The sequence below is a fragment of the Hippopotamus amphibius genome, chromosome 7, assembly GCF_030028045.1.
Source record: "Hippopotamus amphibius kiboko isolate mHipAmp2 chromosome 7, mHipAmp2.hap2, whole genome shotgun sequence".
NCBI classification, from domain to species: Eukaryota; Metazoa; Chordata; class Mammalia; order Artiodactyla; family Hippopotamidae; genus Hippopotamus; species Hippopotamus amphibius.
In genome coordinates, this window is record NC_080192.1 from 7,735,363 (window position 1) to 7,761,673 (window position 26,311).

Sequence of the window (26,311 nt, forward strand, 5' to 3'; positions counted from 1 at the left end):
GGAGACAGAGATGCCATGTTCTATTCATCTTTCTGTCTCTAGTACTTAGCAGAGTATCTGAAATACAGGCTTTCAATGACTATGGGACACAAAGTAAAAAAAACCTAAAATATCTGAAAAGGAAATAAAATTCCTATTGGACATTTTCTTCCAAAGATGAACATGGACTACTTGACACATTTACAACTAGAGATAGTTTTACTTTAGAAAAATAGCAATGTTAGAAGCTTTGGAGATTTTACCATAACAAAAATCAGTTAAAAATAATTTGTAACTTTGAGAGGGAAGTTACTTCTGTGTAATAGTATCATATACAAATTAGTACACATGGTGATTGAACTGGAATCCTTTGTCAGAGAGTCCTTCCCAAGAGAAAAAAGGTTCCACTTTCGTATCCTATAGAAAGAATTGCTCACAAGAAGAAGCTATGTATGGCAGGACCCCAAAACTTTCATTGTAGCAGCCCCACTTGCTCCTATGTGGACTAGCATCCTGACTGGTCAATACTACAAGTAAAAAAACACCATGTGAGACGGAAGGAAGGCACAAGCTTTCTTGATCACAGGGGCCATCCATTATATCTTAGTGTGTACAGCAGACATAAAAGTTTAACACATGTCTTTTGTTAAAGTGTCAGATGGAAGACAAATGTGTAGGCAGATTACTACCTACCATGTTGGGCATTCCTCCACCAGGAACTGCCTTTTTGTCCATTGCAAATGGAGATAAACTATTTGGTAGTACAGACTTTGTTGGAATCGGGAGACCAAGGCCACTGGCTCCAATCTGCTGTCCAGAATTCTGAGTGTATGGTGAACCGTAAGGATTAGGGTTGTTCATCATTCCCATCTAAGAACAAGAAACAGAAGAGAAATTAAGTCTTATTCCCTACACTACAGGACATTAATATTTCCTTTCCTTTTCCACTTCCTAATTTACTAACACAATTTTAAAAGAAATTCTCTGTATGTATAAACAGACTGTAATCTACAGGCCTGAGGTACAGTAAATTTAGAGCTGTTTTCTGTAAATATGAGATAAACGTTTTAGAAAAATAAGCGTCTTCATTTAGCTACACCTACTAAGCAGGCTCTGCCACTCATCTCCATTTTTAATGCAGTAAATAACTTCCATTTAATGTGCAAACTATAACAATAATAAATTCAACTCAATAAACCATCTAATCCTTAAATACATTAGAGAATTTTACATATCAACATGCTTATTCCTGCATTTTGTCTATATAAAAGGTAGAAAATTGGTAGTTTGGGGGGGATATGCCTTTTCTATTTAGGGACATGGTAAAACAGTGATTTTAAAACTTTTTCAATCTGAATACTTTAGATATAGCATGAGAGCTTCAAAGTCTGTACCATTTCATGCTGTCTTGCACCTAGCTGCTTTTATTAAATTGTCTCATTGGCTCTTAAAGTAATCTGAGTGTATCTGCAATCCTTATGTACTTTAAAAAGTAAGTTTTATGAATTCCCTGGGAGTCCAGTGCTTAGGACTCCATGCTTCCACTTCAGGAGGCACGGGTTCGATCCTTGGCTGTGGAACTAAGGTTCCGCATGCTGCACAGTGTGGCCAAAAAAAAAAAAAAAAAAGTTTTGTCCTGTGTTTATGTAAGTCCATGTGGAACCGTCCTACTGTATAATGATTAACTTGAACAGAATATTAATCATTCAAAAGGCAAATGTTTTACTGATAATGATGCAACTTACAATTTTCTTCTTTCTCATAAGACCCCACTGTAAGTCAATCATCACCTTCTAGCAAGCACTCAGAATAGAAACTAAGGGCACTACAGCTACTGTCCAATTAAAAGGAGTCACGCTAGATTTCTACATCCTTCTCAGACAGATTCAATTCTATCAAAGGGTCCTCCAAATTTCACCTCTAGACACCCAATGCCATCATTCCCATGTAACCACGCCCACTGTTACTCTCTTAATTTCAAAATCCCTCATCACAACTTTTGTAGTCTGTATCTAACAGGTTTTCATGCCTTCTGTCCTTTTTTCTACTCATAAGCGGGGAAAACCATGGTATACCAGACCTTTCATGATCTTCAAGAGAACTGAATATTTCTCCATGGTATCCCAGCTCCCATATCCATTAATTTGCAAACCTAAGAGCATCATGCTTCTTGAATCTCCAGCATTTGCTTAAGCTTTTCCCTTTCCCTGTAACTAGGCAGTGAGTGCCACACCCTCCTTCTCTATTGCTGACTCCTGAATGCTAACCAGTAAAGGAAATAAAACACTACATTCACAAAGAGACAGGGATGATGACAGAGAATGAGACTGAGGGAAGCGACACAGTTTGGATGAAAGCATTAAAAAAATGGGGCAGCCTGAATGGGAAACATCCAGAATAAAAAATCTATTCAGTCTCCAATAACTGGAATTTCCTATGTGAATCTGGCTGGTATGATTGTAGGGACAATCAAATACAAAAACAGACAAATGCAAAGTTCAGGTTTCTTTTGGTAGTTTCAAATGTGGCTGGGAGTGCTGCTATTACATATTGCTTTTAAAGCACTAATACTTATACTAGTATAGTTCCTGTGGTATGCTCGCCTACACCTCGGGAAGTTGTTTCACTTGTGTTTCTTACTACCATGGAAATTCATGGCAGACGTAAAACGAAAGCCATTTAAGGGTCCATAATTTATGTAAATAAAATGTTGGGATTTGTAAGATGCCTTGATGTCTCTTGTTAATAAGCATAATGCCTTTATCAAACACATTCTAGTAGAATCCGGTCCTTCACACATTTGATCACACAGACATCTCGCCTCGACTGCCTATACCAACCGAGTTTCAACCAATTCCTGACACTGCTTGTTCCCTCAATCACAATGCATTACCTAGAAACTCCAAGTACACTCTGTAGCAGACTATGGTCTCAAATGTACAGACTGCACTAACTGCTGGTCAGCTGGCAGTAATTCATTTCTGACACTTCTGGCCACTCTGACCAACAAAGACTCAGGCTTTTTGTTTACCTATCTCCCTCAGAGTTCTGCTTCCAGTGTCAGAAAATAAAATACAACCAAGACCCCCACCCCACCCTTTCTATCTCCCCAACCCCCTCCATTCCCCCACCAAATATAATAGGAAGGGAATATACTGTACTTAATTTCTGCTACACTGTAGTTAGTTATTTGATCTTGTTCCCTTCTCTACAGCTAATGTGATCCAGATGTCCAACTACTTACCACCTACCTGGACCACAGTGATACAGATCTCTACCTAAACTGAAAAGGCAGAGGACCAGGAAGCCATAAACAGTTCTAGACCACTAAAACCAAAGGACCTGTAGGGGACTATTTTATCTTTCTTTAAAAATAAATCTGACTCTACAGGTTGTTTCTTAGTGTTCAATACATTAAAAGCAGAAACTTAGGGAACACAGGAACACATAAAACACACGATGATGTAGTGCCCCAAATACAACAGTTTAGGAACATTTAACACAGGGACAAAAATCCCTTAACAAGACTTGCAAGCATCAACAGTAGTGCACACCAATACAAATGTGAAAATGCGACTCCATGATTCACCAAATAATAAAAACAAAATTAAACTACATCCTGGCATGTCCTCCTACCTATCTGATTTGATAAGTACATCTATATCCAAGTCATCCGCCAGGCACCATATTAACTATGGATTGGGGGGGGGGGGGGGGAGGGGAGGGGGCGGGTTAGGGGTGGAGAGGAGGATGGCCCAGGGTGGCATGTACGATGATAGAGAAAACTAGTAACCTCTCGGAACCAAACTGAAACCCAATCCTAAATATTTTCCAGACTCATTCCTATTACTCTTACACCACTGCCTTAGTTTAGTGGGCTTCATCAGCCCACAGGGACTAGTTTTCAAATTGATATTGCACACATAAAACCACACCCATCTACACTGTAAATTTGGGTGTAAGATCCTCCTCTTTAAAGCCCATCAAGAGGATTTCCCTGGTGGCACAGTGGTTTAAGAATCCACCTGCCAATGCAGGGAACATGGCTTCGATCCCTGGTCCAGCAAGATCCCACCTGCCGCTTAGCAACAAAGCCTGTGAGCCACAACAACTGAACCCACACACTCTAGGGCCTGTGTGCAGCAACTACTGAAGCCCTCGGGCCTAGAGCCCATGCTCAGCAACAAGAGAAGCCACCGCCCTGAAAAGTCTGCGCACTGCAATGAAGAGTAGCCCCTGCTCACCACAACTAGAAAGCCAGTGTGCAGCAACGAAGACCCAATGCAGCCAAAAGTTAAAAACAAACAAAAAACCCCCATCAGGATATGGCATTAAGATCTGTCTTTCTCTCTCTCAACGTGAATTCTTCCTCCCTGCCTTATACTTAATACCCTCCTAACCAGTTCTTCCCACCTGTTTCACTCCTTGCCTATCCAAGAATCCCCAAGTTCTAAAACAAAGATGTAACAAATCAATCATGGTTCTTATTTTAAAACTTAGTAGGTTAAATACTCTTTAACATCACGTGCCAAAGCACATCACAAACTGATGTTAATTTTAAGAGAAGAGCTCCAAAACTAACAACTTACATTAACTTTCAAATATGAAATATAAGTGGGACTCATTTAAAACAAGGAAATATTTTAATAATAAAGTTTTTATATTTGAATTGCTCCTTTCCATGAAAACATAAGCTCCCCAGGGACAGGGATTTTTGTCTGATTGACTTACTGCTATATATCCAGTCCCTTGAAACAATGCTGATGCAGAAACTTGTGATTCAGATTATAAACAGAGCAGTGCCCACTCTCAGCCTAGGCATTCTCCCAATAAGGCTTTCCTGACTCTGTTTTCTTCATAGCACTTACTTGGAATATTATGAATTTACATCTTATGTGTACACTAGAAAGTAAGTTCCATGAAGTGAATTTATTCACTGCTCTATCTTCGGCATCAAAGCCAGGACTCAGTAAATATTTGTTCAATCAGTGAAGGTTTAATGTCTGTCATCCCAGCCCCCTACCCCCATATAAACATCAGGAGGGCAGGGACTCTTCATAGGCATGTTCCTAGAATCTCAAGAGGTACCTAATAAATATTCTACCTTCTTGTTTCTGGTTCTCACTCCAAATATTCTAAGTAAACCACATCAACACAGCAATATAGAAGTGCCAGAAAGGGAGAACCTACAGAGTAGGTAGTGGTGCCAAGCAGAATCCTTTCCTAAGTTAAGATGTCAATATTCTTTATCTGTAGCAAAACAAAAATATTTAAGGGCTTTCATTTATCTACATGTGACCTCAGTGCCCCCATTCCCAATTCATCCACATGACTTCATTTCATCCTTAAACTCTCACCATCGTTATATATAAGTCCTAATGCCTGCTCAAATTATTCCTCTTACAGTGAAGCTTGCTCCTGACTCCTTGTGAAAATCTCTTCCATCTCTAATATCACCTTCCAAGTGAAGCCATCTCTTTCGTTCAACAAGAATTTACTAACTACATGCCAGACACTGGCAACTACAGTATGATGCCATTTTAAGAAAAAGGAATAAAATGTGTAGGAAAAATATGGAGGAATACACATCAAATATATGCTTATAACATCTTAATTATACATACAGAGTAAAATACATATATTTAAAAGACTTTAAAAAAATACATTTAACATTCTCTACTTAATAAGGCTAAGAAAAATAGGCTGTTTAAAAAAGAAAAGCCTTTTGGACTTCCCTGGCTGTCCAGTGGTTAGGACGCCATGCTTCCATTGCAGGGGTAATGGGTTCGATCCCTTCTCGGGTAACTGGGATCCCTACATGCCCTGTGGCATGCTCCCCCTCCCGCAAAAGCCTTTCAAATAATAGCCAAAATCAGGTTACCTGGAACACGTCAACACCTGGAATGTTGCCTGAGGCTTTATAGTAAACTAATGCATGTTAATTTCCATCATCCAACAAGAAAAAAAAGAACACATCTTAAAAACCAGGTACATTCCAAGTAATGGAACAAATGAATTCTATCTGAAGACAGTACAATGCTAGCTATCTCAAAACTGTTGGGGTTTTTTTTTGTTTTTTGTTTTTTAAGGAGCACTATGAAGGCTAAAATGAGATGAATTAGAAATGAGATGAAAATATTCTAATAGTTGTGCCACAGGGAACAGGAATTAGCTGGCAACCATTTGTAAAATAAATGTTTATTACTTACATTTAACATAAGACCTTCGTAAAAATTTAACAGCACAGTAGATCCCTGGCATATAGCATATGGGAAATGCTACATAATCTAAGAAGATTAAACATGAATAGTAAAGAATAAATGAATAACTGACCTCAAGCCCTCCTCCTCCATCACTGAACACTCAAAAACATACTGACCGTGCACACAAACCAAAACTACACTTACCTTAAGAGGCTGGGGGCCTCTCAATCCTGTTTGTCCTCCCATCTGGGAAGAGCCTTGCTGCAGTGGCTCAGTCATTAAGTTGCCAGCATTTCCCATGCCTGGGTTTGGGTACTGCATGTTAGGTCGCCCCCGGCCTGTTCCAATTGAACCGTTCATGACTTGATTAGGCAACATCCCTTGCCCATTGCCTGCGGTCAACATTCCAGGATTCATGCCAGCATTCATCCCTGTGTTCATTCCCATGGCAGGTTGATTTACTGGACTGTTCATCATACCTGTTGCAGATGGCGTGGGACCCTGATTTGGTCCACTAGTGCCCATCCCCATGTTGGGAGAAGTCAAGCCTGCCTGTGCCATTGGGCTTTTGACCATGCTATTTATCAAACCTAATCCAGGACTGTTCTGTTGGGCCTGGCTGGCCATGCCTTGGCCTGGGCCACCAACCCCCATGTTGAGGTTGGGGGAACTACCAGACCGTAGCAATTCTGACAGTTGTTTATGTTTAGAGGCTGCATCTTGTACTATGCCAAGACTTGTCTGAAGCTGACTAATATCACCACCATTGGTCAGTCCCAATTCTGTAGAGTTGATTAATTCATCTGGTAAGTCATGCTCCAAGTCAAAGAGAGAGCCAAAATCTAAAAACAAAATGAAAGATGAAGGTTAAAGTATGACAGAGTCAAAATTACAAATTTCTCTATACTCTGTTCTTGATAAGCATTAAATATCATTTCTAAACCTCACTCCATGGAATACTATCTATTTGTATTACAGTTTTTCATGTTATACTAAAAAAAATTTTGTTTTTTTATGTATATGTATAAATATATAAGTAAGAGTATTGTCATGTCAACAAGTTTTAACACTTATAAAGCATACCTAAAATAAGACAAAATAAGAGGAATACATCTTAGTACAACACCCATGTACTGACAATCATGAAAAAGACACAATCAAGTTGTATACGACTTCAGAATTCCTTAGAAGAGGTTAAAATAACTTATCTATACACAAACTAAATTCAGAATGAAACAAAAGATTTAAGATATAATAATAATAATAATAATAATAATAAAAAAGACAACTGATAAAAAAGATCTGCCCTTTGTAGACCATTTAATGCAAGCTCCAGGAAGACAGGGGTTGCTTACCACTTGTCACCAAATTCTTATCCCACAGTGCCTGCCATAAAGCTGAATGAATTTGCTTTCACCTTTCAGACTACAGATTAGTTTTCCTTAATCAAAATGTAGTTGAACAGGATACAAAACCATGCCTCAAGTTTCTTCAAAAACCTACAAACCACTACCACTCCACCTCTGCTCCATCCCCGCCAAAAAGACAATGCAAAACTTATAGATTAACCTAGGGTTTCTCATCCTTGGCACTATTAAACATTCTAGGCTGGATAATTCTTTGTTTGAGGGGAAGAGGATATTGTCCTGTGCATTCTAAGATAGCAAATCCCTGGCCTCTCCTCTTAATACCTGCAGTAACTCTAACCCATTTGTGACAATCAAAAATGTCTCCAGATATCACCAAATGTTCCCTGAAAGCGCAGAACTGTCCCTGGTTGACTTGTTGATAGTACTAACTCATTTTATAGATTGAAGTGTTTTGAGTTTTAATTCTCCAAGTAGTTTTAACATTAAAAGGGCACTACTGGGTATCTGAAAATTAAATAGGGACTTTCCTGGTGGCACAGTGGTTAAGAATCTGTCTGCCAATGCAGGGGACATAGGTTCGATCCCTGGTCTGGGAAGATCCCACATGCTGCGGAGCAACTAAGCCCGTGCGCCACAACCATTGAGCCTGTGCTCTAGAGCCCATGAGTCACAACTATTGAGCCCATGTGCCGCAGCTACTGAAGCCCACGTGCCTAGAGCCCATGCTCCGCAACAAGAGAAGCCACCATAATGAGGAGCCCTTGCACCACAATGAAGAGTAGCCCCTGTGTGCAGCAATTAGAGAAAGCCCATGTGCAGCAACAAAGACCCAATGCAGCCAATAAATAAATAATAAATTTATTTAAAAAATAAAAATTAAATATACTTGAATCTACAACTGATAATCCTTTTAAAAATAACACATCCATCAAAGACAAGACACCACTTTAATAATGATCTTCTTGGTTCATAGGTACAATTCTTCCTCTATGTGTCATTCCTGCTCTTCTGCATTCTATCATGGCACTGAAATTACATGTGTGTCTATCTTTCTCTCCTCCTCTCCCACCATCTCTTCCTCCTCACACCCATCACCCCACCATGCTCCCAGACTGTAGCTCTGGGAATGACATGTCTTACCACTTACACACCAAATCCTTGCCTAATGCCCAACAGAGATAAGCAACTGGTCACATTTTAGTTGAACTGAATTATATCCCAGGATCTCAGGTCATGATTTAGAGTCCAGACTTACACAGAATTATTCTCTTTCCTTTGGAAAAATCATATGCCACTCCATCATGAAAATAAATTGTCTTACGAATAGTTTTGGAACATAAATAAAGTTTCAAATAAAATTTACCTGACATCACTACTCAAAAGACAACTGCTTAATATAATGATATATTTCCTTCATCATTTCCTTCTATTTACATAATTCACAACACTGGAATCATATATGCTTTTAAGCAATTTTGCATTCTACTCTCCCCCTGGAGTACACAAGGAAACATTCCATCATCAGCATATTTTTGGTGTTAAACATTTAGGAAAAAATAAAAATAATCTCTATCTATTTAGAAATTTAAAAATACATGGGGTATTCCCTGGCAGTCCGGTGGTTAGGACTCCACACTTTCACTTCTGAGAGACCAGGTGTGATCCCTGGTCAGGGAACTAAAATCCCACAAGCCATGCAGTGCAGGGAAAAAAAAGAAAAAAAAAAACAAAAAAACAAAAAAAACCCACATATATGTAAGTGATAAATTAAAGGAGAAATCACAAACAGTACTACATTTCAAAACTTAAAGGCTTATGGTAGAAAATAAAGCTTGAAATTAATGAGTTAAGTATCCAAGTTATGTTAAAAGAAAGAGTAGGAAAAAGATGATCAAATATAAAAGCAATTAAACAAAAGAGAAAAACAGAGATACAACTGAGAGGTTATTAATAAAACCAGAAGTTGGTTCTATAAAAGACAAACGTCTGGGAAAGTTAAGGAAAAAAGACAATAAAAAGAGAAAATGGTACTACTAATCAATTTTATGCAAAGAAAAAATTGAAAAGAGAGAAAAATGAATACATTCTTCATAAAATACTCACTTAAACCTCAATCCAAAAGAAATTATATAGTATAAGTGTCCCAGCTTCTCCAACAAATCAATGGCATAAGGCGTGGGGTTTGGGGAGGGGGGGAGAATGGGAGAAGTTGTTATCAAATAGATTCAACAACAAGACATACGTAGTTTGGATCCTGATTTAAACCAAGTGGAAATACATTTTAAGAAGAGAATCAGGATAATATAGATTGAGTAGTGGGTAATATTAAGAAATTATTAATTTTGGTGGGTATGACAATAGCATAGTTCCCACATTAAAATAAATCCTAAGAGATACATATTTAAGTATTTCTAGTGAAATGACAAGTCTGGGATTTGCTTTTAAAAACTCCAGTAGGGGGCTTCCCTGGTGGTGCAATGGTTAAGAATCTGCCTGCCAATGCAGGGAACATGGGTTTGATCCCTGGGCCAGGAAGATCCCACATGCTGGTGAGCAACTAAGCCTGTGTGCCACAACTACTGAGCCTGCACCCTAGAGCCTGGGAGCCACAAGTACTGAGCCCACTCACTGCAACTACTGAAGCCCTAGCGCCGAGAGCCCGTGCTCCCCAACAAGAGAAGCCACCACAATGAGAAGGCTGTGCACTGCAATGAAGAGCAGCCCCCACTCGCCACAACTAGAGAAAGCCCGTGCACAGCAATGAAGACCCAATGCAGTCAAAAATAAATAAATAAACAATAAATCTCTAAGAAAAACAAATAAAAGTAAAAACTCCTGCAAAAAAACAAAAAACAAAAAAAACAGAGGTGGAGTGTGGAGGGTGAGCAGGATTATCAGTAACTTGAACTAATAGGCCCATGGAGTTCTTTCTACTATCTATTAAATGGAATTCTCCCATTTAAAAAAGTTTAAAAGGAGACAGAAAGCCTGAACAATCCTATGACTATTAAAGAATCAGTGGTTAATTCTTCCAAAGACCAGATCTAAATTCTAAATATTTTCACAGGCATGTCCTACTGAACTTTCAAGGAAAAGACAATAATTCAACCTTATGCAAACACTTCTAGAAAATAGAAACACTCTAAAAACCACACATGGCCAGTAAAAGAAAAGAAAGTCATGAACACAGAAGCAAGAATCCTTTAAAACAAAAAAAAGAGCAAGCCAAATTTATTTAATATCATATAAAATCATGATCAAGTTGGAATCATCTCAGGAATACAGGAAGGAGGCGTTTGCATATCACAGTAACAAAGGAGAAAGAAAACATTAGATTCATCTCAATGACTATAATAAAAGCACTGGTTAAAAGTCAATATCCAATCACAACTTTAGAAACAAAACAAACCAACAATCAAAAAACCGATGGGAAAAAGAATAAATATATGTATATGTATAATTGAACCACTTTGCCGTACACCTGAAACTAACACAAGTGTAAATCAACTATACTCCAATATAAAATAATAATTTAAAAAACAAACTGATGGGAACTTCCTCAAATTGATAAAAAAGTCTCCTCCCAAACCTAAAAACTGACAGCAAATATGGATAATGGACCAACATTAAAAGTAGCCTCTTTAGCATAAGAACAAGACAAAGATACCCATAACAACCACTTCTATTCAGCGCTGAACTGGAGTCTCTAGCCAAAGCAACAGTACAAGAAACACCCATAAGTCAGGACTGAAAAGGAAGAAACACAACTTACTGTATGCAAATGATATAACTGTCAACATGGAAAACCCAAGGCAAAATGGAAATAGTGAGAAATTAGCAAGGTGACTGAACATACCACAAATACAGACAAATTAAATTGCACTTCTGTACATGACTAAGACAAATTACTCAAACTGTAAATAATTGATTCTATACTGGTAGGGTTAAGAGTACTAAAGCTCAAAAAACTAATATGTGGATTTTATTTTAGCCATCAAATTTCCAATCCTTCCCCATTAGGTCCTTCTGCAAAGAGCTTCCCAGAAAAAAAACCTGGCTGCAAGCTCACGAGCAGTGTATTGGAAAAGGGCTACTAAAAATAAGAGATTATATATTTAAGCAGTTTGTCATAAACAGCAAATAAGACGCAATGGTCTAAAACTAGCAGAAAAGCAAGTCCCAAACTAAAAGCAATTATGTATGAAGACGCAAGGGAAAAATAAGAAATTTAAACAAATCCTACTGAACAATGGGTTTTAGTACTGACCAGTCTCAATCCATGCCTCTTACTAAGCTCCTCAAGTTCTTCCTTTTCCTTCAAGGAAAGGGAGAAAAATAAAGGTTCAAATAAATCACCTACTCAGGCCCCCATCTCAACTTGCCCGTCACAGGGATTAGTTCAGATCAGCTGAATAAAATTTACATATCCAACAAATAAAAGAAGCAGCCTAGGGACTTCCTGGGTGGCGCAGTGGTTAAGACTCCACCTGCCAACGCAGGGGACACGGGTTCGATCCCTGCTCCAGGAAGATCCCACATGCATCGGAGCAACTAAGCCCGTGCGCCACAACTATCAAGCCTGCGCTCTAGAGCCTGTAAGCCACAACTATTTAGCCCATGTGCCACAACTACTGAAGCCCATGCCCCGCAACAAGAGAAGCCACTGCAATGAGGAGCCCACGGACCACAAAGAAGAGTGGCCCCCCTTGCCGCAACTACAGAAAGCCTGTGTGCAGCAACAAAGACCCAACACAGCCAATAAATAAATAAATTTACTTAAAAAAAAAAAAAAAAAGGCAGCCTAGAGGGTCCTATAATATGACAGCTTGGGATTTTTACTACAGAGAGAAAACTGATCTACTGAAGAATTTTAAGCAAAAATATGACATGAACGAACCTGCACTCACTAGCGCCCACTCAGACACACAAGATGAAGAATAAATTGGACAGACAAGTCGAGAGTCGGGGAGACTGATGAGGAGCCTGCTGCTAAAGGGGCATCAACGAGGCCAATCAGAAGACTGTGACTGTCTGACTATAGTTAGGGAGTTGAGGAGAGAAAAGGAGGAATGACTCCTAGGTTTTCCAGCTTGGATAACCTAGGAGCACAGTTATCCAGACGAGCAATTAGAGGAATACAGGGAATGTGAGAGAGAAATGTCACCACTGGACATTAAGGGGACCACTGGGAATATCAGTATTTAAAGGACAACGATAACCAGCAAAGGATGCTAAAATTCAGCACTCCCACCCCACCCAAGAGGGATCCTGGAAATCAGGTTCCAAGAAGGAAATGTTAGTGGTGTTCCATGCTCCACAGAGAATTCACTCTCTGTCCTATTATCTATAGAAAATAGGAGATATTTAGCAATCTAGGTGAGAGCACTTCAGTGGAGCTGTAAAGGGCAAAAGCCAGACTGCAGTGGACTGAGAAGCAGGAGGTAATAAGAAAGTAAACAACAAGTACTTTTTCTAGATATTAAGGCGAGCTCTTACATATTTAATTTGCTGACTCCTCCTTTCTTTTTTTAAAAATAATTTTAAAAAAATTTATTTATTGGCTGTGTTAGGTGTTTGTTGCTGTCCACAGGCTTTCTCTAGCTGCAGTGACCAGGGGCTTCTCTTCATTGTGGTGTTTGGGCTTCTCATTGCAGTGGCTTCTCTTGAGGCTGAGCATGGGTTCTAGGCACGTGGGCTTTGGTAGCTATGGCTCGCGGTATCTAGAGCATAGGCTCAGTAGTTGTGGCGCACGGGCTTAGCCCAGACCAGGGCTCGAACCCATGTTTCCTGCACTGGCAGGCGGATTCTTAACAACTGCACCATCAGGGAAGTCCCTCCCCTTTTCTCCTTGATTAGAAATTTACAAATCTGAAATTTTTCCCATTACCTTTAAACTATCCTATGACAAACCCTGAAGAACAGTATCACAAACAACTTGAAATAAATGAACTCACACTATCTCTAATAAGACATTTCCTGCTTATTTCTAAAATATCAACCAATCAACATCATCAGCAGGCGACTTCTACCAAATGGTTTATTGACAAATTCCCATACACAGTTCCCAGATGCGCAAATACAAAATGACTTTGAGTAAAATGTTTCTTCGGGACTTCCCTGGTGGTCCAGTGGTTAAGACTCCCCACTTTCACTGCAAGGGGCGCAGGTTCCATCCCTGATCAGGGAACTAAGATCCCGCATGTGGCACTGTGCAGCCAAAAAAAAAAGTTTCTTCATCTGAGTGTACATTCGGTCCAAACACGGTGACACAAAATGTGACTGACAAGACTGATTTAAATCTGATTTGAAAAGTTTAGCATGATACATTAGTTTTATCCAATGAACTGTGTATTAGAAATGTGATAATTTAAACAAAAACAAATCTGGATTGAACATGTGGGAAACTAGTATTGAGTCAAAACATCCTTTCATTATTACATACTGATTCTGTAGGTCACCCTTGGTGTCTTCTATTATGTCTGTGGTCCTCAGATTTAGCTGTATCATCTCTTGTAAAATAAATACTCAACTCACTTATTAGCCTTTCCCCCCCCAAAAAAACAAAAGGATCAGGACAATTCCATGATACATGAGAAATAAGACAATTCCCCACCATGAAATATGTAAATGAAATATAACCTTCAAAATTAGGCTTACTAACAATATAATCCCAAATACCGCACTGAGTATAAATAAAAGTGTTTTTTTTTAAGTTACAAACTAGGATGTGAAACTGAAATAATTTTGGCTCAAAATCTAATTCTACTGCATAACAGTACCCCTTCCAGTTACAAGTTTTTTCCCATTTAGAAGGCTCAAACATTATTTGTTGAATAAACAGGCTTATTTTGTACTTCAGGTAAGCTGAATTCAAATAAAAACTCAGTTCTCCTTTTAAACTGTGTATATTAAGCAAACTACCCATACGAATTATTCTAAAAACTAGTCAATTCTCAAGTATCCACTTAAAAGACAAAATTTATTCATCAACTCTCCTCCTTCCAGTTAGTTTTCTCTGTGGCATTAAACAAGCTTTTTAAAAAATGAACATTCCCGATTTTAAAACCCTTCTTTCACCCCAGTGGTGAGGCTGGAGGATGAGTAGTAACTAGACAAGTGAAGCTTGGAGAAAAGGAAGACAGGAAGTGAACAGCTTTAGCTGAGCCACAGCAACTTGACGAAATTCTACGCAGGGGGAGCCAGGTGAGTAATGAGGTAGGCAGAGATCTGAGATTTAAAAAAATAAGGATTGGAGATGAAAGTCAAATCTACAGAACTTTGATAATTCTGAAAACAGTTTGACTAGACATGAAACTATCAATCCCACAAAGATCTCTCCTTCTTATTGGTTTGGGGCACTTCTAGTCTTACATTAACTCAGCTGTTTGGGGTGCTTCAAGTATGAGGTTTTAAAACACCGTGGCCTTTAAAATGGGATTTTGTAAACTTCATGAATTTATCAGGTTAAAATAACCATCCTAACTTTCATTCAGTACTTTATTTCAGAAATGGTATTTTGATACTCTGTAGATGAAGCAGAATTACTCTACTCATAAAAACCCACCTATCAAGGAAAGAAAGGTGCATTAACACAAAACCACAATACTGAATTTGAAGAAAATGTAATGAAAGATGCACGCTGGAAAGACAGGTAAGACGTCTAGTACTTTGCAAACCAACTGGTAACAACTTGTGAACTATATACAAATTTGATCAACGATGATAGTCAATATTAAGGTTTACAGGATCACATAGCTATGCAAGTCGGCAGCTGTGGAATTTTGAAAGCCAACAGAGCCAAAGGGCACAAGTACAGGATAATCTTCAAAATATGCATTCTTAACACTGTTTTGCAACCATAACATCAAAAGGTGTACCTATACTTTGGGAAGTGATTGACAAAGTTTTATTCTTAACCCCAACACATTTAAGTTAGGTCTCAAAGTTTAAACAGAAATGGAGTGCTGTAACTGAACGAGAATGTGACCTGGGGCCCACTTTTAGAAGTGTACACTGACTATATGCCTAGCTCTTTATCAATTTATTAATATAGTGATACTTATTGGGGTGAAATTAAAAGTTGAGGACACATTTATATTTTAATAAATACCCACTTTACAAATCAACTCAATTACATGTTCATATTAAACCTAAACAGCATGCTAAGTTAACTACCATTGATCACTTCTTGATTTTGAGTATAGTAAAATCTTATGAGAAGCTTTGCAGTGAAGGCTGGATTTGTTTGCCTAACTGGGGTTTACTCCAAGAGAATGCCTATAGGGGATCCCAGATGATGAAGCTATCATACCATCTCTTAAAAAAAAAAAAAAAAGTCTCCTAGAAATTGTTTATCTGTACAGAAAAAGACGAGTATGACTTTTTCTAAAAAAAAAAAATCTGCTGTATTTTCTATATGTATGACAAACAGTAAACAAAACTTACATCTCAAGAAAATAAACAACTTACTTTGGTAATTACAATTTACCAGAAACTTCAGAGACAAAATGATAAGTGCATTTCAAGAGATAAATGACAAACCCTAGGTCTTCCTGCCATTAGATTCCCTCCCTGCTACTGATCCTGTACAGTGTCGCTAGAATTACTCTTTCCCTGACCATGTCACTCTTCTCATAAAATTTTTATCCAGACGGTGAGATAAATGTCAGATTCCTTAGCATATTTCTGTATTTTCATAATAGGACCCTAACATCCTTTTCCATCTGTCTCCCATGAAAACATTCTACCATATAGTCTGTGTCTCAGTCACATAAAAACCACTTCTATTTGTTCCACCTGAAATACCATTCCAACTTTCCCTACTTTTAGGGTGGGGTGTATCTTGGTTCCCAAGGAGAGACTGAACCTGGGCTCAAGGCAGTGAAAGTTCTAACCACTGGACCACCAGGGAATTCCCAACTTTCGCTACTTCTAAGAAAAGGCAGGTCATGCTCTCCTACCCCCATTCAAATATACATTTCCTCTGCGAAGTTTTCCCCCAATACTCCAAACCTATCCTGTCAGAAATAATCCCTATCCTCTGCCTTTATCTAAAACATTTAAAGAACTTATCAGAGCATAACTTATGGGAAAACTGTGTGGATATGTATACTACCAACTCCACCAGATCCTATAGGCTTTGAGAGCAGAAACTGCAGCTTGATTCATCTTTATGTTCCAAATACCTAAAATTTGGTGGGTAGTCAATGTTTGTTTGCTCAAATGAAAAGTGCTCCAAATGAAAATAGTGACTACTCAATTCAGAACAATCACATAACTTTAAAGTGTCCAAAACTTAACTCATCACAACCCCTGCCTCATCCACATCCACACACAAACACTCCTCCTTCCTATGTTTGCTGTCTTAGTGGTGAACAAACGACGTGCTCACCAATCCTGCTGCCCACACCTAACACCTGGGAACTACCCTTGATTCCTCTATGGCAATATCCTGACATCTAATTACCAAGTTCTGCTGACCACCCATACCCTCTCAAACCTTTTCACTTCTTTCATCTACTAATCCAGGCCACCCTCATCACGGTTGGAATTCTGAACAGTCATCTCACTGGTCTCCCTGCCTATTTTCCCTGTTCGTTTCCAAACCATTCCTCGCTTTAGTCAAGCATCTAAGGTACAATTCTGTCCATCCATTTAAAAGAGCTAAAATAGGACTTCCCTGGTGGCGAAGTGGTTAAGAATCTGCCTGCCAATGCAGGGGACACAGGTTTGAGCCCTGGTCGGGGAAGATCCCATATGCCTCAGAGCAACTAAGCCCGCGAACCACAACTACTGAAGTCTACACGCCTAGAGTCCATGCTCCACATCAAGAGAAGCCACCACAATGAGAAGCCTGTGCACCACAACGAAGAGGAGCCCCCACTCGCCACAACTAGAGAAAGCCTGTGCACAGCAAAGAAGACCCAACGCAGCCAATAAATAAATAAATAAATAAAAAATAAAAGAGCTAAAATGGAAGTATGAACGCCAGTAAGATTGGCCCCTTGCTCATCTCTACAGTCAGATTTCTTGCTAACCCCCAGCCAGATGAAATTTATAGATTCCATGACAGACCACACTCTTGTTTTCAACCTGGGCTCACTCTTAGAAACCCTATATCCTTCAAGTCCCAAGATCAGACACCAATTTCCTCAAAAACAGCCACCAGAGCAACAGTAGCTACAGTTTAGGTCCCCCCGTTTCTCCCACCGTATACTATGCAAATACAACACTGGTCACACCAGAGTTGAGTGTCATTCTTCTCCCCTTATCTATAAACTCCAGGAAGGAAGGGTCCATCACTTTCTGGATCACCAGAGTATTCCCTGTTTTGAGATTAAATGCCTGGCATACAGAAAATGTTGGTCCAATACAGGACAACTGGCAGCTTTTCAACTCTTCTAAACTAGTACTTTTCAAATTTTGCGTCACAAGCCATAGTGGGTCATGAAATCAATATAGTGGGTTACAACCACCACGTTTTAAAAAATGAAATGAAACAGAAAATATCAGAGTATATTATAAGTAGTAAGACTAAGTAGGGTAAATATTGTTTGCTCACTTGCTGAGACAGGGTCTCTGGTTTTCCACGTAAAATGTAGTTCTTACTTGGGTGTGGTCAAATAATATTGAAAAGCTCTGCACTGCTCCTCTACTTTTCTTCCTCCTCCTTTAAGAAAGTCTTCTTTTAAGACCCGGATAAACAGATAAAAAATAATGCTCAACCACATGATTCTTTAGAAAAAAGCCATTCTTACCTTGAGCATTTCCAATAAGAACAACCTGCTTTCTCATTTCTCATTATGCCTTAAATATTTATGTTCACTTAAATTACTTACATATACAAGACTCCCCTATGTGACAGTATATATACTTTTATTTTAATCTCTGCTGCCATATTCTTACACTCTCAAACAACTTACAGTAGATGATGTATAGGCTAACGCTACACCATAAGCCTTACTTTTAAGACTACTCTTTTAATTTCATGAATTTGGTTTTCTCTTTACCCAATTTACCTATATATCCATTAAAAAATCTAGCATTGCTTTTTTGGAATATATTTAGCAGTAAGGTTAAAAAACAGTTAACACTTAATGAGCATATACTATGCTGCAGCAAGCACTATCCTAAGCATTTGATAAAGAGAATTCTCATTTACTATTCCTCACCACAGTCCTACAAGGTAGGTACTACAGGTGAGGAAGCTGAGACAGAGAGATTAAGTAATTGGCCCAAGGTTCACACTTAATAAAGGCAGGTCTGGGATTTGAACTCTCCTAGTCTGACTCCAAAACCTATTCTCTCAACCATTCACTTTTTTCCAGTAGTTTAAATTTTACACTCTTTCTCAACTAAATTACTCTTGATTGCCTTTTGGGGCATTTACTTTAAAAGATCTACATCTAAAAACAAATGCTATCCAAAATGTTTAGAAGAGGCTTAAAACCTTAATATTTATTCTCTTAAACCTTTTTTGGGACCTGAGCAATAAAAAAAATTCCCATTAAAATTTCAGAAAAAAACTACCATCCATCTCATGAAAAAAAAAAGTCATCCGCAAAAGCCAATGTTTTAAATATTTTACACTTGGCATAATTTAAGTTTCGACTTGCCCATTAATTTCTCTAATGCTTGCCGCACTAAAAAAAATTCAACTTCAGAAATTCTCAAAGGAGGAAACCCTAAAATCTCAAAAACACACAAAACAAGTTGTCTCATTTTCCCATTAACTGTTGGGTGTAAGAACTGGCAGAATAACTCCTGAACTGTTTTTATAAATATACCAGGAAGAAGCATTTTACACTCCCACTTGTATCTGTAACATTCTTCCTACTCTTTTTTTTTTTCCTTTCCTATTTACCACTTAATGTCCCTACAAACACCACTACGCACTTACTTTAAACTTGTTTTAACCCCCCTCCCCCGCCCCCCATAGAATAGACTACGGAGGAGGTGGAAAGCAAAGTAAAACAGAGAAAACAATGCCAAAAGGCAACCAAGGCAGAAACCCTTTCTTCCCTCCCCATCATCCAATCACTGGACATGCCAATACATTTCTTACCTCTGCAACAGAGTATGAACTCCAGCTGAAAAAGGGAACCCCTACTGCAGCACATACAAGATTTACAACTTAACAAAAGTCACCTAATCTCACTATCCTATAAATGAATTTACAGAAAGCCTTGAGAATAAGCAACTGCCAGAGTTCAAGGCACTTAGCAAAATGTTTTGCAAGTTAACACTGAGGTCAGCAATACCTTGCCAAAGAGCCATAACTCAAAAACGTTAGAAACAGAACTCTCATGAAACACTCATGCCCCCAAAATAAAATTAAAATATAATATCACAGGTTTAAGAGCAAAGAAATGATCTCTACCAAAAATATTCTGGTTAGATGACAAACCACTAAGACACAATGGTGTTTTGAGAAAGTAAAACTGACATCTAAAAAAACCCTTGCCACAAAAAAATCTATTGTGTATACTAATCTAGTGATCAAAATGCAGATATGTCTGCCCTGTGCCTTCAAAATGAAAACAGGAATAAAATCCAAGCCAATTTTGACACACAGATACACAGTAGGCCCACAAAACTGTACCAAGACCAGAAGGACCTTTTACCTTACTAAACATGCCAGATCCTAATGCTGTCACCCCTCTTTCCAGAGTCTGTTCTTTCAGAGCATTATGTGTTTACAAAGCAGTGATAGAACGTTCCCAGTGTGCAATGAAAGCAACATATCACCCTCATCATTCCATCACTCAGGTTATTATCACAAATCAGTTCAAGAAACAGTTGCAGGACTTATGCATTAACTATTTTGGTCAATAGTTTTACCAAAACATTTTTTACAAATAGTTTTTATGATGGGGGTGTGGGTGGGTAGTGGAGGTGGTAGGACAAAAAGTCATCTGATTTCTCAAATAGTTCTGATCTAACCATGCCAAGTTAAATAATATTTTCAATGGACCAAGTGCAAATATTGAAACATAAACATAAAGATGCAAAAGCTGTAAGTCTCTTTTTCCCAATTCTAACATGTAAAACTTGAACTTAGATCAAATTATTTTAATCAACTTGGAAATTTTTTAGAAGAGTCTTTGAGAATTAAATAAGTCATTTTTATTCTGCATCAGTGGATAATCTTAGAAATTCAAATTTTGGGATTTAAGCACTAATTTGTTTAGTAACGCTTCAGCATGTCAACCCAATTGGGTTCCAATTTTCTTTCCTATAAAACTGGCACACGCAAACACTCTTGGCAGGTACACTTACACTACTAAAACTGCAAGCCTCAATCATTTAAAAAAGTTTCTGGAGTCTAGAATTTGGGGATCATTTTGAACAGTTCTAGATAAAATAAATCATCAAGTACCAAGGAATAATTTACATTCACACTTCTATCTTGGTGGCAATTCAAAAGTAAAAATGTAGAAGTTGCAAGTTTAAAATGTAAAGTTTTAAAAAGTGTAGGGTCTCTGTTAAAAGTTGACTGCAAACTTATACAATATAGTGCTGGATGCAATAGACAGACAATCAAAATGTAATGGTGCCTGACTTGAAGTTCACAGGGGGACAGTATACTCTTAATACCTATTCTCCCTTTCCCCCATCAAAAATTCCAGACTGGTCAAGATTAAAAATTAGACACCAAAGAATTTCTGGAATAGAATCTTGGGGGGGGGGGGGGGGTTGTGGGGGTGTACAAAAATCAACCTTCACTACAAAATTTAGATAAAGGTACCTAAGGTAAACTCAGTACTAAGATTGAGTTAATCTCAACGTTGAGCATTTTTTATCACAAAAACCCACTTGATACATTTAGTATTCTTACAATTATTCAAAGATACTTCAAGTAACAAAACAGCTTCTGTGTATTACTCATGTGGGACACTACCAAAATGAGTTAAAGTTACCAAATACACACATCAAATATGGAAAACGCAGCAGTGCACCTGAACAGAAGTGTATGAACAACAGAGCACAGCCTCCCTTTCAGACCTTGCATTACTCCAAATGCTAAAAATACTAAAACTAAACTACTCCAATCAGCAGTCATCAAAGCAGTACATGTAAAAAGTTTTCTCTACAATACTTCCAGTCACTGGCTAATTCAAATGTAAAATCCATCACCATATTACATAAAAACTAAAAGAGCAAAAACTACCACAATATGCAAAAAGAAACAACACAAAAATCTACAGGTGAAAATGTGTCTAACGGTAATGTAAAAGTCCTTCTGAGTGACATTTTAGTAAGTGCAAAGGAATACAATACTCAATGTGTCTGAATTCTGAGAAAAAAACACAGATTAAAAAAAAAAAATCCCTGAAGACTACAGAAACTTCAACGAATGAGAACAGATCAAAGTTCATGTATTGCCAACATTACAAGCCTGAAGGAAAGGAACCTGGCAAAAATCCTCAATCTCTGCTGGTTATCTTAAACTCATGATACATCTTTCTTATAAAAGCAAAGAATCCAAAGCATTTATCATATCCTTACATTTTCACTCATTGAAACGAAGCGTGCTTAGAACCGTGCTTTAGAAGTTCTCTACAAACTCAAAGGGTACATTTAACTCCATTATGCACTCTCACTGGCAGATGGAGGGATGACGTTGAGCCTGTTTCTCATGGAGTTAAAGAGATGCTCCGTAGTAAGGGGGAACATCTTGTAGACTGTCAGATGGCCAGCCATTCTTCGTCTTCATTACCCTGGCACCTCAAACAACTATGACAGCAAAAGAGAAGGTCGGTGGCCATCAGGATAGCATCAAACTAACTGTAAGAAGGGAATGATGGAAGGAAGTCTCCCTGAATTTCTCTTGACAAAAGAACTAGTCCACAAATGAGTGAAGTAAAAAATTTGAAGAGCTTTTTAAAACTGAAATCTGGATCTCCACATATGTTTAAACTATCAAAAGAGAAAACACACAAATACAAAACCTAATGCACATTTTAAATTCTTGTATCATCAGTTCATGTTTGCAGTTCATGACTGGGACTCTTTCAACTTCTAATCTTGATTTCCAAGTACATAACTCCATAAAAATCAGTTATCGGCCCCCACCCAGCCCTCCCCAAAGAGAAAGTAACTACAAACTGCAAAGAAAATGCCTCTGCTCTCTTCCAACCTAAAACCCCAGAGTTCCAGACATTTTGGTTTGGCATCAAAGAAATGAGAGATAAAATGAACTGCGCTCCATATTGATTTTTAAAGCAAATAAGGGGGTTGGGGGGGAAGGGTGCAAAAAATCTAGGAATGGTAGGTAAAATGATTTATACCAAATTTCAAGTTTGACGTTTCACTTCACGTCAAACCTGAAATCCTGGATCACACACACACACAAATAAATAAAACCAAGATTTCTTACACCCTCATCCTCAACAGAAAATCTTATGTAGAGAGAAATTCTTAAAGAGTAGAAAGTAAACAGGACAAGTGCGAACAGGAAGAAAGGATTCACAATTCCTCATTTACCACCAACAACAAATTAAAAGTAAAACTGCAAAAAAAGCCCTTACACGCAAATGCACTGGCATCTCCAAAATTAAACTGCACGGGAACAACAATAAAGGCCATTTCTACCACACCACTCAAGAGCTCTAATTCCAGAACACACATCGATATGACACAGTGTTGCAATGAATGTATTAGGAAGCAAAGAAAATGGTTGGGCTACTGGACGGCCTCGACCAGCTCATTCAAACACCTTTAAAATCAATCAAGAGGCAGAGAACTAGGAAGAGAATGGGAGAAAATATGGACGAATAAAGGTGTAGCGAGCAGAAAAGATTAAGGAGGTGGTGGAAGGCCAGGGCTCCCAAGACTAACCTGTGCCATCGCTGGCGGACGCCGAGAGGGCCGGAGATGATAGTTTAGGCCGCTTGGCTGAAGGCGGCCCCGGTTCCACCACATTCTCGGCCATTTTTAATTCTTTCGGAGATACGGGCGAGGAAAACGAGAATCCTCGGGAAATCTCTTCTTCAGCCCGGCGTCCCCGCCCGGATCCCTGGGGTGGGCTTCGGGGGCTCCGCCGGCCCCCGAGGGGGGTGGGGGAAGTTCCTTTTTCTCTCCGCCGGATCGCGGTGGCTGAAGAGGGATGCGGACTCGATAGAAAAGGCAGGGGCAAGTGCGAGGGGCCGGGCCTGGGCGCAGGCCCGGAGGACACAGGCACACAAATGCGCCGAGCGCTCCGCTGCGGCGAACCCCCGAGAACTCGCGACTCTAGGCGCGCAGTCCCCGGCCCGCCGCGGCCGGTCCCTGCCCAGCCGAGGTCTCTAGGAGCTCCGCCGCCGCCATCAGCTTCTTCCTCCTCGGCGCTGTCCTCCTCCTTCTCATCGCCACAAGGAGGCGGGGGCGAAAAGGGGGGAGAGGAGGAGGCGACGAAAGACACTCACCTCCTCCCGGTGCCCCCTCCCGGACCTGAGCCCCCACCCTCCGAACCCTCCTCCTGCCGCCGCGCTCCGCGCCGCCGCCGCACCGGCCCCTAATGGCCGCAGAGAGCTCGCCCGAGCCGAGAGCCAGGCTGGCGCCGCCGTCTCACATCGCGCGGCGGGCGGCGGAGGCGCGGCGAGGACGCCGGGCGCGGAGCTCGCCGGCCCAGAGGGCCGAAGGGGCCGGGCCGAGCAGCGCCGCCCGCCCGCCCGCGCCGACGCCGAGCCCACCGAGGAGGCCCCGCTCTGGCGGGCGGCGCAGGCGGCTTCCTCTCGCGCCGCGCTCTCCTCCTTCGCCCTCCCCTCCCGCGGAAAATAAATAAATACGGCCGCCGCTACGGCCCGCACCCCCGGCGGCCAGGTGCCGGGAGCGCCCGATCCCCGGGGCTCCGCTCGGGGCCGCCCTCGGCGGCGGGCGAAGGCGCCGCGGGGCGCGGGGTTATGTAATGGTCCCCCCTAGGCGTCGACGCCGGCCCGGCTCCCGGGCCGCGGTGGGGGTGTGTGCGGGCGGGAGGCGGCTGGGGGTCGCCTTAGCCCGTGCGCCCCGAGCCCCCTGCCACTGTCTCGGCCCCTGCCGCCTCTCTCCGGCCTGGCTCCCCTCCGCACTCTCGCTCCCGCAGTTCGCACTCAGCCCGACGTCCCGCTTGCCCACTCTCGCCCGCTCCCTCTCGCCCTCTCTCCCCCCCAGCCTAGCACACAAACAAGATGGCGGCTGTTGTTTCTTCCCTCTGCCGAATCCTCCTTACAGGCTAGCGGTAGCAGCGGCGGCCGGAAATGAGCCAAGGGGTGGGGGTGAAAAAAAGGGGAGGGGTTCGGCCTCCGGAGGGAGGAGGCGGGGGGCGGGGCCTGGGCCCGAGTCGCTCACACAATGGGGGAAGAGGACCCGGGGGCGGGGCCGGTTCCAATCACGGGATCCGCCCAAGGCCCCAACGCGGTTGGCGCTTCCGCAAACTCCCCCCGGCGTCACCCGGTGGCTCCCTTTAAAGGGGAGGATTTGGGGGGGGGGGTCAGGGGCGGGCTCGCGATCTATTTTCAGTCGGTGGACACTTACGGGGGAAGGTGCCTGGGTTGGGTCCCTGCGTAGGAGATCGGTGGGAACTAGGGGTGACGGGGCCCGGCAGCTACTCCGGGAAGGCGCCAAGTCGCCGCACAGGTGGCTGAATAGGAGCGCCTTGGGGATGGCCCTGCGCCCCGGGCGCTTGGGCGGCCGGTCTTTCGAACTCCGTTGAATTTACCAGACGGGGTACCCCGCCGCCCGGTATTCGAGGCCAGAGACAGTGCGTTCCTCTCCATCGCTTTCCCAAAGGGAAGGGCTCACATCCGAAAGTCACACCAATTACGAGTTGTTTCCTTTTTCTCTTAATTTTACAGTTTTTTTTTATCAATGAACATATATTATTTTGATAATCAGGAAACAAACATCACAGCAGTGGGAAGATGTTTTAATACCAGATCTAAATTCGTTTCTTGCCCACCACGTGTCCACGTGCCCCTTACCAGGTAGCACTCTTACCAAAGGAGCCTTGAATTATTTTTCGGAACACATCCAGGACCTGATAACATTTTAGAGTGTTTCTTTTAACCCACTCTCAATAAACCAGCTTCAAAAAAAGACCATGTTTAGGCAGTGCCTTAAAGATAACATGATTATGGGAAAAAAGCAGAAACATACTGTGCTAAAGGTAATGTAAGGATGGAAAAAAGCAAAAATGTAACGATGGAGGAAAATGCTTGAATACAAAGAAAAGGTGGTGTGTGTGATAATTTTGCAGAGGAGGGCCTCACCAGCATTCCTTCACATTCCTACGCATTACAGGATTTGTCTGTGTTTGGCCTTGGGTAAACTGGTGGCAAGGTCTCCCCAAGGAAACCCCAAACCAGTATCTAGAGATAGTTAAAAGCTTTTAAACATATTTCAAATCTCATGCTCCTTAGCTGATGTTTGCTTATTGTCGAGTTTACTTTGGTTTTTTGTTGATGTTGTTTATTGCCTTTTAAATGCATGAACAGGAGAATAAATAAGAATGTAGGAGTGAAAATCTTAATGAAGCAACGCAGGTTGCCAACAAGGATGAATTCTGTTGTGTGATTTCAGGCCTAATTCACCCCAAACTTCAGTAGAAAAGCAGGCAAATTGAAAAAGACAGTACCAACTTACCTTAAAGTTGTTACAGGATGGAATCACCACGTTGGGCTAAGATCAGAACTGGCCTTCAGGAATGATTCAATTATCTTTAATAGTTTATACCTACATTCACAGTAAAGAGGACAGAGGAAAGCAATGTGGAGAACACCTGGGAACTTCGCCCCTAATTTC

At 40.7% G+C, this 26,311-nt stretch overlaps 1 protein-coding gene across 3 annotated transcripts in view; it reads right to left on the reverse strand.

Moving 5' to 3' along the window:
• The window catches only part of EP300 (E1A binding protein p300), a 66,465-nt gene extending 41,717 nt beyond the window's left edge, over positions 1-24,748 (reverse strand). For 2 of the 3 annotated variants that reach the window (XM_057741524.1, XM_057741523.1), the window contains exons 1-3: positions 23,393-24,748; positions 6,387-7,024; positions 673-849 (exon numbers count right to left, since the gene is read on the reverse strand). In XM_057741524.1, coding sequence (XP_057597507.1) covers positions 673-849; positions 6,387-7,024; positions 23,393-23,486 — 909 coding nt within the window. In that variant the 5' untranslated portion in view covers positions 23,487-24,748. Of the gene's footprint in view, positions 1-672; positions 850-5,169; positions 5,185-6,386; positions 7,025-23,392 lie in introns of those variants that run through there. The other variant, XM_057741526.1, reaches the window with a different exon arrangement.
• Positions 24,749-26,311: the final 1,563 nt, after the last annotated feature.